Below are 13,885 nucleotides of genomic sequence, written 5' to 3'. Positions count from 1 at the left end.
TGTGGATGATGCCAGGGTCCTGGGACCTTGGCCATAAATGAGACTTAGGTAAGATAGCGGGGAGGAATCCTTCCCAGAACATAACCAATGATGGCAACACCACAAAAGGGTGTAGCAGCCTTCCTAACAAGATGGAGAATGTTAACAAGGTTTGAATCCAAATTCAATCTTTTTTTCAAAGATCAAAAAGGCTGTGCACCAGGGCCCTTGGCTTCAGTCAGTTGCTAACTGTGTAGCTGGATTAAGTTACTTAAACTCTGGGAACCCCAGTTTTTCACTTGGAAAACTGGAGCTAATATCTGTTCTACTGGGTTGCTTTAAAGATCAAATAAGAAATGAAGTAAAAATGTCTGCCGTATAGTAACCACTCAAATGCTAGTTTTGTTTTTTCTAAGTATCATCACATAGCCAGGCTGAGCCCTGGAAAAGACAGCCGTACATGTAGAGAGATTTTAGCAGGCAAATAAGTGACCCTCCCCAGTCACCTCCCCACCACTGATTAACATATGGAATGGCTTGGCCAGAAATTTGTTCTAGTGACTTCAGTCATGGTTCTGCCTTCAAATCAGAGATGTATTTAAATCTGTGCTTCTGAAATGTGCTCAGACATCAAAACCATGTTCAATACCCTTAAACTGGCAGGTAATAAAATATAAGGTCAAAATATTCGGTAAGGATGTGGGCAAATTTGAAAGCATGATGAAACCAATTTTATTATGTCAAGGATGTGTATGTGTTGTGGAGAATTTCTAACTCAAACCTACAAATTAAGAAAGAAAAAATAGTCGCAGGGCAGGGTAGAGGTTAAGCACATGGGCTGTGGAGCCAGACTGGTGGGGTTTAAATCCCAGCTGGGCTACTTGCTAGCTGTGCGACCTTCAGCAAGCTACTGAATAGCTCTGAGCCTCAGTTTTCTTGTCTGTAGAATGGGCTAATGGAACCTTTATAGATTATTGTAAGGAATAAATAAATCAGCACATGGAAAGCACGCACAATGCCTTGAACTCAGTAAGCATCAGCTGTTGTCATCAAAGGCTGATGCTTCTGGGGAAGGGGTGATTGATCTGTTTCCAATTTAGAGAAAGTTCTTTGAGATCTTTTCCTGAATGTAGGTTTGAAGGGAGTGAAAGTTAGGACCCGGGGCATACGATGTCTCTGAAGCAGTGGTTCTCACCCTGGTGTCCATCAGAAACCCCTGGGAGGAGGGCTTGTTAAAGTGCAGTTTCTGATTCTGTGGGCCTGGGGCGGAGCCTGAGAATCTGCATGTCTAACGAATTCCCAGATGGCTCCGATGCTGCTGGTCAGGACCAGGCTCGTTTCCTCACAGGATGAGGGGTAGACGGGTGGGAGCTGCGTGGACTTTGCTGGGAAGGAATCTAAGTCCCGCGACAAACACAACCTGCAAAGAAAGATCTAGAAGGGAATGACACAGAAGTGCTTGGGGCCTGGCCCTGCAGCCCCTCTAGACCACTTCTGGAAAGGACTGGTCTCTTCTGGAAAGGACTAGTCTCTCCACATGACCTTGAACAATCTCCTCAGAGGCTGAACATTCAATTTTGGGTTTCCCTGAGAGCCACAGGGAGCTGCCTCTCGCTGTTACTATTTCGCAAGTGAGCTGCCTGGGGCCAGCTGCTGCTGGAGAACTTGCTGTCTTTGGCTCAGGGACCCACCAGGCCAGTTGTACAAATATGGGGAGACGTACAGCAAATAGCACAAACCCCACAGATCAGAGCTTCTCCAAGTTGACCACACGCCACAAACACCTGGGGACCGTGTGGAAATTCAGATCACCGAGCACCCCCAGAACTTTGAATTCAGGTCTGGTGTGGGACCCAAGAACGTGCATTTCCAGCGAGCTCTCAAGGGCTGCTGCTGCTGCTAGTTTTGAGAAGCACTGCTCCCGGTAAGGAAAGGACACGTGGGACAACTTGTTGGGGGCGGTGGTGGCGGCAAACTCCTTTCACCGCCCTGCCGAGGGCTTGCCCGGGCAGCAGCACCACCTTAGACAGGCATGGCCTTTCCGGGCTTACAAAGTGCTTAACTTATCACGGACGTTTTACCATGAAGCAGCTGGAACCCAGTAAGTAGTGCAAGTCTGTGACTTGTGGCCCAGCCTCCTTTCCGTCCCGCAGCACACCCAGGTATGAACAAGCACGTGTTCAGTCAGTCGCACCAAAACAGGAGCACTTTGTTTGTTTTTATTTTGCATGACACTAATATATGTTCCTTTGTGCTGGGTTCCTCTGTTGCTGATCTACCTGAGAGGAGGCTTGGATTCCAGAAACAGGTTCCCACACCCTCTGCTGTGAGTCTTTCCAAGCAGTATGATTAGGGCAGAGAGTCTTGTTTTACTAGAAAAGGTTGGTACTCTGAGACAGGGGCTCTCAACCCAGGAGCTGGCAGTGAGGTCAGAGAATTGGTTCAGCAGCAGGGCAGGGGAGCCAAGCAAAGGACGGGCTTCATGAAGGAGGAAGTGAGCAACTGAGTCCAGTCTGCCAAGGGCAGAGGATGAAGTGCACAGGGAATGAGCTATTGGATTTCCCCCGATGTGGGGGTCCAGGGAGACCTCCACAAGAGCCTATTGAATGGGTGAACCAAAGCCTGACTAAAGTGGGCTGAAGAGGGTGGGGCGGGTGTGGGTGGAGACACTGAACACAGTCCTCTGGGAGCTGTGCTGGAAAGCAGCTGTGGAGAATGCCTGTGGTTGGAGGGGAATGTGGGGTCATGGAAGGGCTTTTTGCCTTTGACACTGGAAATATTTCAGCACGTTGTGTGTTGAGGTGAATGACCCAGCTAAAGCTGGGAATGAGGAAAGGATTTTAACAGCAACCACTCTAGTCAGTGGAGAATGGAAAGCTTAGCATTGGGTCAAACACACTTCAGACTAGTCTGGGTCCTGATTTCTGCGGTAGTCCAGGGAAAATTCATTTAGTTTGCTGCCGGATAAGTAAATAAACAAATGTTTTAAGAGACCTATAACTCTGTGGGAAGGAGTTAATCTTAGGAATCCTTGTAAATAATTAAATCAAAGCTCCTCGCCTTCAAGGAATCCTTTGATTCACTTTATAGCAATGGTTGTGTATATTAGCAATACCTGAGGCTCTTTAAGAAAATATCAATCCCAGCTCCCATCTCCCGAGATTTAATTTGGGGATGGAGCCCCAAGGTAGCTGCAGTTTTTGAAGGCTCCCAGGTGGTTCTAATGCATAGTCGAAGTTGGGAGTCCTTCACATATCTTAGAGATGTGTAGGTCTGTATTATCTGTGTCTGCTTGGTTGCCAGAAGGTGGCAACCTAGCTCAGGTGTCCAGGGAGGAAGACTGCTTTCTTTTCTTTTCTCTTCTATTGGCTTATAGTCTGTTACAATGTGTCGATTTCTGGTGCACAGCATAATGTCCCAGCCATGCATATAGGTAATATATTCATTTTCATATTCTTTTCCATTAAAGATTATTACAAGATATTGAATATAGTTCCCTGGGTTATACAGAAGAAATTTGTTTACCTATTTTTATATATAGTGGTTAACAGTTGCAAATCTCAAACTACCAAATTTATCCCTTTTCACCCGCTTTCCCCCCTAACCAAGATTGTTTACTATGTCTGCGAGTCTGTTTCTGTTTTGTAGATGAGTTCATTAGTGTCCTCTTGTTCTTTTTCTTTTTCATTCCACATGAGTGATATCATATGGTATATTTCTTTCTCTTTCTGGCTTACTTAGAATATCTCCAGGTCCATCCATGTTGCTGCAAATGGCATTATTTTATTCTTTATTATCTCTGAGTAGTATTCCATTATATAAATATACCACAGCTTCTTTATCCAGTCACCTGTCTATGGACATTTAGGTTCCATGTCTTGGCTACTGTTTTCCCAGACTGACCGAGACTGCTTTCTTAACTCAAATTCAGAGTGCTGCGTAGGCAGAAGAATGGGGCCCAACACCTGTATTTATATTTTACAATTCAGATTGCTGATTTCTACTCAGTGCCTCCTGTGTACACTTTTTCAAGTATGGATCCCTGAGGTTCAACCAGGTGAAAAGGTCTTTTCCCCTTGCTTCTGTCTGTTGTGATCACTGCTATAACCGCAGAGCTTAGAATAGTACCTGATACGTAATAGGCTCTCAAGAAACGTAAGTCTTAGGAATGAACTGCCTTATACGACGCTGAAAGGATAAGTGAATTCCAGGTAACCCTGTATCATTTTTTATGGTAACACTGGATCACTGAAACGCTTTTCTATTTCTGACTTTTTGGGCCGAAACCTCTTGGACAAGATCGGGTCTGCGGCTGGAAGCGACTCACCACGAGGTACCTCCTCCACCCACGCCACGGCTCGGAGGCCGAACACCTACCCTAATAAGGTAGCGCCGGGGCTTGGCTGAGCGGCACACGAACGCAGCGTGGGCGTGCCCTGCTTCGCGCACGCGCAGAGCTTCGGCGCCGCCTTCCAGAGAAGCGGGCGCAGACTCAGAGGAGAACGCACCGCCCCCTGGCTCCGCCCAGCTCGCTTCTTGGGGGCGGGGTCAGGGCCGGGACGGGGAAGAGGTGGGGCGGTGGCTGCGCGCGTGCGCGGAAGACAGCTGAGGGGTGCGGGCACGGGGGCCGGCCCTGCTTGAGAGAGCTAAGAGAAAAAGAAAATGCAGGTGAGCGAGTTCAGGGCGGTGTAGGGGGCGCGACGCCTGGAGGCGGCGGCCGCTTGTCTGCGCCGCTGGGTCCACGCCGACGTCGGCCTGTCCCGGCAAGCGCCCCGCGCCACGGGGACGCCGGAGGCCGCACGAGGCGAGGCCGGCGCAGGCGCAGTGCGGGAGGGCGGGCGTGGTCCTGCGGGTCCCCGGGGCTGGGCGTCCCCGCCCCGTGTGTCCCACCCCCCGAATCTCGTCGCTGGGGCTGCCTTTCCCTGAGGTCGGCTCCCCTGGGGCCTGTGAAGGACTCGCCGGACCTCACCTGACGCATTTGCTTCCTGCTTGTTAACTCCCTTAGAGAGCACCTGCGCAGGTGTGTTAGGGGCCCCTTGTACGGTGGTGGAAGCAGAGGCTCGGACGAGGGAGGGTCCCGCCTGGGGGTCCCAGACCTAACACAGTAGTGGAACCTGTGTCCCCGACTCCACCTGGAGCTAGGTGAGGGGTTACCACACCCTCCCCTCAACTTTGGTGTTAGGTTGAGGTGCGCTCCCTTTGGACTCTTGGCTTCCAGAGCTCAGCCTGAAGGTTTCGCTGCCCAGTTACGATTCCATCTTAAAGTGGAAAAAACCCAAATCCCCCGGTTATATCAGGAATTTACAGTGGAATTTGACTAAAACCCAAGGAAAAGAAAAAATGAATGAAGACACCCTGGAAGTAGATGCTTTTATGAGAAAATCTGTGACAACTAAATTTTGTCACTGTTGAGGGACCCTCCTCCAGGGTAATTTTGCTGCCTCCCAGATCTCACTGTGGCCAAGAATTCTGGTAAGTGGTCTCTGGCTCAGTGGCAGAAAGGAAACGGAGTTACTGTGGGTTGGTTGGGGGCTGGAGAGCATGAGCATCTCCAAATACAGCCTATCTGCCACCAGCCGGACACTCTGAAATGGTGAGAGGAAACTCCAGGGCTGCCCTGGCCTCCTTTGCATTCTCTGTTCTTCAGGTGCCTGCTTAAATTGTCACCTCTTCAGAGGCCTTCCCTGCCCACCCTGTGGAAAGGATTCTGTTGGTTTTCTTTTGCAGTATCTCAGAAAGACCCAGGATGAGGAGCTGGGGCAGGAGCCTGGTTATCCCAGTGTCCTTTCATGTTCCAGACCAGGTCCATTAGCAGTGTTCCACCCAAGCCAGGCAAAGCCAGTGTTTGGGCAGCTGGATTCTGGAGCCAAGAGCCCACTTTGACATTTATCCTGACATTTTCAATCCTAATGTGTTTGACTTGTTCCAGCCTGGCAGTGTCTTCTAAACTTCATGGCTCTCTGAGGCTTGTGAGGATTAACTAAGTAGATCCAGGTAAAGGGCTTAGAAGAGTGCCCAGCACCTGGTACTCAAAACGCGTTAGCTGTTGTGAGCTCTTCCACGGGGTCTCAGTGCTTCCTCTAAGGTTTGGCCGTGAGAGAGTCAGCCAGGCTCTCTTCCCTCTGATTCTTCTGTGGCCACTCAGAACTTTGGGATGCTCGACATGTCAGCACTTGGTTGGACCCTTTGCACATTCTGGCCCCTCTGTCTGGAACGTAATTTCCTAAGTTCTCCCTCCTCTGTCTGGTTCCTTCTCACCCTCCCGTGATGATTAAACATCTTCTCTTCTGAGAGAACGTTCCTGCCCATCCTGTGGAATGCAGGCCCCCGGTAACACTCTAGCTTGGCAGCCCATTGGTCACTTGCAACAATTTGTAATACATGTCTGTACTTTCAATTGTTCACTGCCTGTCTCTTCCTCTCAACTGTAAAATAGACGACGGTAGCATTCACTGTGCTTCCCTACCATCTAGTACAATCATTTGCATATAGTAGGTGCTTAATAAAGATCTGTTGAATGAATCACTCCAAGTCATTAGTGAAAATACTGAACAGAAGCCAAGTCAGAGCCTTGGTATCAGCATTGATGCCAACCTGCACGTCATGTCCTGAGTTTTACCCCAAGACGAGCCCCTAGGTATGGGGTGGCTGAGTGGAGGACAGGAAGATGGAAATAGGGGCTGTGGGTCTTTTAAAATTCTCAGAAATAGGCCACAGAATACTTTGGTTTGAATTCCTCTCCCCATTGCCTTTCCCATTTGGCCCCTTGCCCAACAAGGCGCCCTCCACAGTGGGCTTGGCACTAATGGTGTACTTGGTCCACCTACCCTAGGACCCCAATGCAGACACCGAGTGGAATGACATCTTACGCAAAAAGGGCATCTTGCCCTCAAAGGAAAGTCTGAAAGAGCTGGAGAAGGAGGCGGCAGAGGAGGAGCAGCGGGTCCTTCAGCAGTCCATGGGTGAGCTCGCTTGCCTTCTTTATCCCGTGGCCGTCTGCTGAGGAAACCACTTGCTCAGCCTCTAATCGCTTTGGTAGAAGGATCCTCTGAGCAAGAGTCGGGAGCCGGGGCTTGAAGTGCAGGAGTGGACGCTGTCTCTGGGACCTCAGGCGAGTCACAGGGTGTCTCTGGCTTCACCTTCCAGGGCCATAGAATTAGGGGGACCTCAGAGGCTCCCTCTGTTCCCACAGTTCCTTGTCTGTGTCAGATGAGCACATGATGATCCTAAAGAATGTAATTCTGAGTGTTGACTTCCAGGCCTGTGATTCCCTTTGGATAACGTCATGGACATCTGCTCAGAGCTTTTAGTGTTTAGTTTAGTGTTCTCCTGAGCTTATACTGCATTATCTTTGTGGTTGGATTGAGAATATTAAAATAGTTTAATTGGGGGAAGCGTACGGTTTGTGCGGTGTATGGGGTCTGAGGGAGGGATTTTCTTACACATAGCTGTGTCACCTGACTCAGAAGCCCCTGGGGTATTTGTTTAAAAAAATAAAATTCCCTACCAAATCAGGATCTTTTGGGGGATAAGGCCCAGGAATCTGCATTTTAAACCAGTGCTTCAAAGGGTTTCTGATTCTCACCAAAGTTTGAGAACCATTGATTACAGGGGCTGGAACTGTTGTCCCCTGTTGACATATTAGAGCTAATTTAGGGGAGGATTTATTACGAAGCATTTATCCAGCAAGTGTTTATTGAATGATTGCTGTGTGCCAGGCACCACACAGCACAAAGGAGGGGTAGGCATAGAAGGAGGGAAGGAGGCCAGAGGAAGCTGGGCTTTTAGAGAGGAGGCAGTGATGAGTTGGGTCAGATGTGCTCCTGAGTTGAGAACATAGAGGTCATTATTGCCCTTGATAAGAGCACTTTTGGTAGTGACGGGGTAGGGGTCAGAGGACCAAAACCTAATTTGATGTCAAGAAGCAGGAGTGTTTATGGCAATAACAATAAAATACAGGCTTTATAGCAGTTGATTTAGAAAAAAAAAAGCTGCCTACCACTCACAATAAAAGACCCAGAAATGGATGATAATCTCTTTAACTCTAGGAAGGGTGTGCTGAGGAAGACACCATTGGGTATCCTTTTGTCCCCTTGGAGGTCTGAGACCTGTTAAGCACCTGTCCATGAGTGTGCTTGGAAATCAGGCCAGGTGAGCTCAGGCAAATAACAGCTCTCTTTTTAAATTGGGAAACTTACTGTTCATATGCTTATTATTGTGGACGTACATAAGGGACCTGAGCCTGCAGGTGTCAACACATTCTATCTTTTTGAAGCACCTTCAACTTCTTATTACCTAGTATAACACCTTAAGTACTTTTGGTTTTGGTTTTGGTAGGCTGGGGGAGTCTTTTGGTGTTGTGTGCACTTTAGGAGAAAAGTGAAGAGAAGAAAAACAAAATACATGGTTGTTCATCCTTTACACTTTTGGTTTTTTGCCAACTCAACTACATTCAGTGAAAACGTATGAAGATATGACTTTGGAAGAACTGGAGGATAATGAAGATGAATTTAATGAGGAAGATGAACGTGTTATTGAAATGTACAGGTTAGTGCCACCCAGAGGGAGTGCTTACTTTTTTATGTGGCACTAAAATGTGTGTCCTTTGAACCCTCCTACACTGTAGGTGGGAATGTAAATTGGTGCAGCCACTATGGAGAACAGTATGGAAGTTCCTTAAAAAACTAAAAATACTGCTCCCCCCAAAAAACAAAAACAAAACAAAACACTAAAAGTAGACTTACCACATAATTCAGCAATCCCACTCTTGGATGGATATCCAGAAAAGAGGAAAACTCTAATTCAGAAAGACACATGCACCCCAATGTTCATAGCAGCACTATTTACAATAGCCAAGACATGGAAGCAACCTAAATGTCCATCAACTGATGACTGGATAAAGAAGATGTTTTATTTATATATATACATACACATAAATAAATAAATGAAGAAAGGAAGAAAGACTACTCAGCCATAAAAAAGAATGAAATAATGCCATTTGCAACAACATGAATGGATCTAGAGATCATATACCAAGTGAAGTAAGTCAGACAGAAAGACAAGTACTGTATGATATCACTTATATGTGGAATCTAAAAAAATTGTACAAATGAACTTATTTTTAAAACAGAAACAGACTCTCAGAAAACAAACTTATGGTTACCAGAGGGGAAAGGGGGAGGGGGATAAGTTAGGAGTTTGGGATTAACAGATACACACTACCATATATAAAATAGATAAACAGTAGCGTCCTACTGTATAGCACAGGGAACTACATTCAATATCTTGTAATAACCTATAATGGAAAATAATATAGAAAAGAATGTGTATATGTATAACAGTCACTTTGCTGTACATTTGGAACTAGCACAACATTGTTAATCAATTATACTTCAGTTGAAAAAAGATATCCTTTGAAAAATTAATAAACCTGGTAAATAAATAAACCTAGAGCTTTATAAAGATATCTCTGTGAAAGGGAGGGTATGTGTATATATGTGTATATGTATGTATAAGATGACTCTCCTTCTGTTGTGCAGGCAGCAAAGACTGGCTGAGTGGAAAGCAACCCAACTGAAGAATAAATTTGGAGAAGTTTTGGAGATCTCTGGAAAGGACTATGTTCAGGAAGTTACCAAAGCGGGTGAAGGCTTGTGGGTAATCTTGCACCTTTACAAACAAGGGTGAGCCGATCTTATGACTGTCTTTAAATGTTAATTTGAATTTACATCTGAACATCTCAGGCTTAATCCACATCGAAGTGTTTGTGTGTTTTATTTTGTTGCTGATTTGCGCAAACCTTATTGCCTAATTTTTGCCTTATGACTTAAATTAACATTTGTGACTAATACGAATGCCTTTGTTACAGTACATGTAGCAGGGAAGACTTTTTTTTTTAATTGTAAGTGTGTTCCTCAGTCATTTATCCCTGTAGAGAAACTCTGGCATTTCAAAATTCCACATAATGAATCAGTCTTGTAGGAGGCGAGGGTGACCTTTAGGATAATTGTCCATTGTGAGTGATGCAGTGGACCCCCAGTGTTTCTCACCTCCACTTTTATTCTGATACTGTGGAGTCTAGTGCTTGTGTGGGAGTTGCTTCAAGCAGAAAATGCTTTCTGAGTCACACGTTCTAAATCTTGAATGTTCTGTCAGACAGAAGAGCAAGACAATTATCTTTTACCTTGGAGCTGTTTTTCTGACTTATTGTTTGGTCAGATTAAATTGGACTTTGGATTTTGCCTGAACATATTAGAAAGGTTTTTTTTAAATGTTAGTGCATCTTGGCTGGAGCAGCAGAATTGCTTTTGAAGTCGTTATAAGGTTTTACATGGGGCAGATGGTTGAGCTTTATTCTATACAAATTCAGAATCATTGTTGCTTCTGTTTCTATTTTATAGGATTCCCCTCTGTGCCCTGATAAATCAGCACCTCAGTGGACTTGCTAGGAAGTTTCCTGACGTCAAATTTATCAAAGCCATTTCAACAACCTGCATACCTAATTATCCTGATAGGAATCTGCCCACAGTATTTGTTTACCTTGAAGGTGATATCAAGGCTCAGTTTATTGGACCTCTGGTGTTTGGTGGCATGAACCTGACCATGGATGGTAAGGGTCTCTGTGAGATCACGTGAGAGATAGTGCGGGGACGCTTCTGCTGACAGGGGTGCTTGTTTCCCAGACACGGGGTAGGGTGGTTCGTCACATTCACCTTTGCCCCCGTGTGAGATTGTGAAAAGGAAAAAGCGCATTTAGTCTCATCTTGGACGAGTCATTGGGGTTGTTTACAACTGGGCTGTAGTAATTCTCAGTTAAAACAGGGGACAATGGACTTTAAAATGTATATGTTAATATTAATGTCTGATGTGTTTTACTTTTCCCTGCAGTTGAATATGTTTTCAGCTGTAGCTCAAGTTCGCATCTTTCATTTCTTACTTAGTTCACGTGAATATATTAGATGCTTATATGTATCTATGTACATATGTGAATCTCTATAGAAATGTTTTCTCCATTGAATAATAGCTTTTAAATTAAAAGTTTATCTAATTCTGCCTCTTAACTCCTGAAAGATATGTTTTTATTTTTTTCTACCTGTTACACAAGGAGGTGTCAAAATGCATAGGCACACGTAACGTGAAAGAGAGCCCCTGAGGCCCGAGGGCTTCCTGCTGAGTCCAGTCCTTTGTCTCTTTAGCGCAATAATATGTCCAACTATGCTTTGTTAGTAGTCTTTAAAAACATATCTTAAAATATGACTTTATATAACTCTTTATGTAAGATACTCAGCTGGGAAAAGTATAAACATACACATACACACACACATAAGTTACATTAGTGTGCATTAATCCAGTGTTCAAAAGCATATGGCATTTCAAACTAAATATATGTTTGCCTCTTAGTCTTTTTGAACAATACCATGAGGGGAGAGAGATCGGTGTACAGTAACAACTATAGTCTTTATTTCTAGAAATCTCATTTGAAGATTAGTGAACTTCTAAAATAATGACTACTGCATATAAATAATGACATTAAATACATACACTTATGTATATATGTGTAAATCTAAATATATTCTTAAGAATCAGAAATGTTAAGAAAAAAATTTTTTAAGGAATTTGTTAAAATTTTATAATAATTGAGCTGGGACCCCTAAAGCTGAAAATACTGATGTTACTCATCTCCATGGATGAAGACTTAATATGACTTCAGTAAAGTTAGTTTTCAGGTTTTAACAGAAGTTTCCTTATTAGGAGAGCATCGCTTTTAAAACAGGCTCTTTGTTGTAAGGGCTCTCGTACAGTTCCTTAGTTCTGCCTAGGGTCTTCTCTGCAGTGGAAAAATACAGCCCTTGATTTTGCTTCTCAAGGTTTCCCATCCATGTAGAGTTTGATTGTAAGAGTGTCAAATGTAGGAACTGAGCCTTTAGTCACTGATTCTTTATTTTCTGGCACTTTTCAAAATGATTATTACTTGGAACAAATGTATCAGTGCTAGGATGTCATCATGCACTGAGCCTTTGACTCTAATAGATTGAGATATTGGACAGGAGGTTTAAGAATTTCCTTTTGTTAACTAAAATTAGATTTAACGATTAGATTGCCAGCAGGTCTGTGAAAAGTATTTCCTTTACACGTTTCACACTGAGTTCTTTTCTGGGAAATTGTACAAGCTGAGAAAGTGGTCATTAGAGGCTAGGTTTAGTCTTTGTTTTGTGTGGTTTCTTTTGTTTGTTTTTTTAGTTATCATACAGGTTCAGATGTATGTAATGTCTCATTTGATCTCATCTTCTGAAAAAGTGAAGATATTTTTGTTTTCCTGCTTAAGGGCCTGATTTTTCCCTTTCTTGCAGGCGCCTTATAATTATGTCTCTAAAATTAAATTGTCATCAAATGATGATTGTAGTTTCTGCTTAGAAAAACACTGGCCTGACAAACCTGAGGAGGAGGGCCCCACGCAGACTGTGTCTTAGGCAATTTGCTTTTTCTTTATCGCACAGAGTTGGAGTGGAAATTGTCAGAGTCTGGAGCGATCAAGACAAACCTGGAGGAAAACCCCAAGAAGCCCATTGAAGACGTGCTGCTTTCCTCGGTGCGGCGCTCCGTCCCCGCCAGGAGGGACAGTGATTCGGAGGATGACTGAGGCTGCCGCTCGGGTAACCTGCTGAACTTTCTTGATGAGACAAATCCTCTGAATTTTTTTAAGAAGGAAAAAGTAGGAATATATTTGGGGTTTTAGCCTTTTAATTATGTTTTAAATTTTAAATCTCGTAGATCTCAGAAATAATCATTGCTGGGAATCCTATTAAATGTCTTTGAACTCTCTTTTTAAATTAATAACATTTTCTTAAAAAAATAAAAGCCAGCCATTGGTATGGCAAATGTCTGTGTTTTCCTCACTTGTATTTTAAGTAAGCCGTAAAATTATTGACTCTTTATTCACATAAAAATATAAAAAAAAAAATATGGAGGGTTTTTAAAAAATAATGTGAATAAATTATACAGTGGAAAAATAGCAAACTAAGTTTTGCATTTATATTATAATATATTTTTATTCTTTTATAAAGGTAGCAACAGGATTATTAAATAAAATCAAAGAATGAAAGAAAAAAATCTTAATATCCTATTTGGAAGAAATAGGCAATAATTTTTGTGAAACAAACATTGTCTTAGCAATAACAAAAAGATTAATCCCATTTTGGGTAAAATATTTCTTCTGGTTAAAATTTTTTGTCTCAGACTGTTGAGATGTCAGCTAATTTCAATTACTGTAAAAGGCCACGTTAAATTCTTTTTTGGAAATAAATAGATGTAAGCATACAAATAGATCAGCTGTGTCTCAGTCAGTCAGTAAAAAACATAGCAAGATGTTTTATGAACCAGAATCCTCTGAACATTTATCACTTCTTGTCAAATTGGCCAAAGCAGAAAAATTAGGAAAACTGTCATTCCCTAGCATTTTGTTGAGTGATGTCGTCCTCAGTGCTGGTTTGCATCTTAAAAATATGAGTCAGAGAGGGCACTGAGTTCCTTCTGATTATTGTGATTTATTTTTGCTGTAATTCAAAGAACAACAGGTGGCTGTGACCCATTTTATCTGTCAGAAGTGTCCGTGTCAGTGACATGTGTTTTTCTACACACGAGGGCTAACACTGATGATAAAAACAGACTCTGTGTCACAATCTTCCTTGAAGGGTTTTTCATGGAATTCTTATTGCAGGCTTAAGTTTGGTCGGTTCTGTCACTCGTCTGCGGGTCCCATGGGTTTTGTGGGAGAGCTGCCTTCGTTGGTTTTCTGTTGTCAGCTGTCGTCAGAGTGAAGTGCTGTGGTGAAGGCTTGGGTGCGCCTATATACGCCTATTCTCTTTGTACACTTTGATCTTTGTTCCTGTGGAATCTTGTCCCCGTT

General features: G+C 43.7%; 1 protein-coding gene across 2 annotated transcripts; it reads left to right on the top strand.

Annotated features, from left to right (window-relative positions):
• The first annotated feature begins 2,309 nt into the window (after nt 1-2,309).
• On the top strand, nt 2,310-12,991 carry PDCL3 (phosducin like 3). Of its 2 annotated transcripts, XM_032469780.1 has the most exons (7): nt 2,310-2,360; nt 4,279-4,365; nt 6,812-6,941; nt 8,436-8,526; nt 9,519-9,662; nt 10,380-10,588; nt 12,477-12,991. In XM_032469780.1, exons 1-7 carry the CDS (start codon nt 2,325-2,327, stop codon nt 12,617-12,619), a joined length of 840 nt encoding a protein of 279 aa, XP_032325671.1. In that variant the 5' UTR covers nt 2,310-2,324; the 3' UTR covers nt 12,620-12,991. The 2 variants fall into 2 exon arrangements, with proteins under 2 accessions (XP_032325671.1, XP_032325672.1); XM_032469781.1 differs by lacking the exons at nt 2,310-2,360; nt 4,279-4,365 and adding an exon at nt 4,516-4,647 and having other exon boundaries at nt 12,477-12,862.
• The last annotated feature ends 894 nt before the right edge of the window (nt 12,992-13,885 follow it).

This window comes from Camelus ferus, chromosome 28 (assembly GCF_009834535.1).
Source record: "Camelus ferus isolate YT-003-E chromosome 28, BCGSAC_Cfer_1.0, whole genome shotgun sequence".
Lineage (NCBI taxonomy): Eukaryota > Metazoa > Chordata > Mammalia > Artiodactyla > Camelidae > Camelus > Camelus ferus.
The sequence above is the reverse complement of the archived record's forward strand: the minus strand, read 5'-3'. Positions and strand labels throughout refer to the sequence as shown.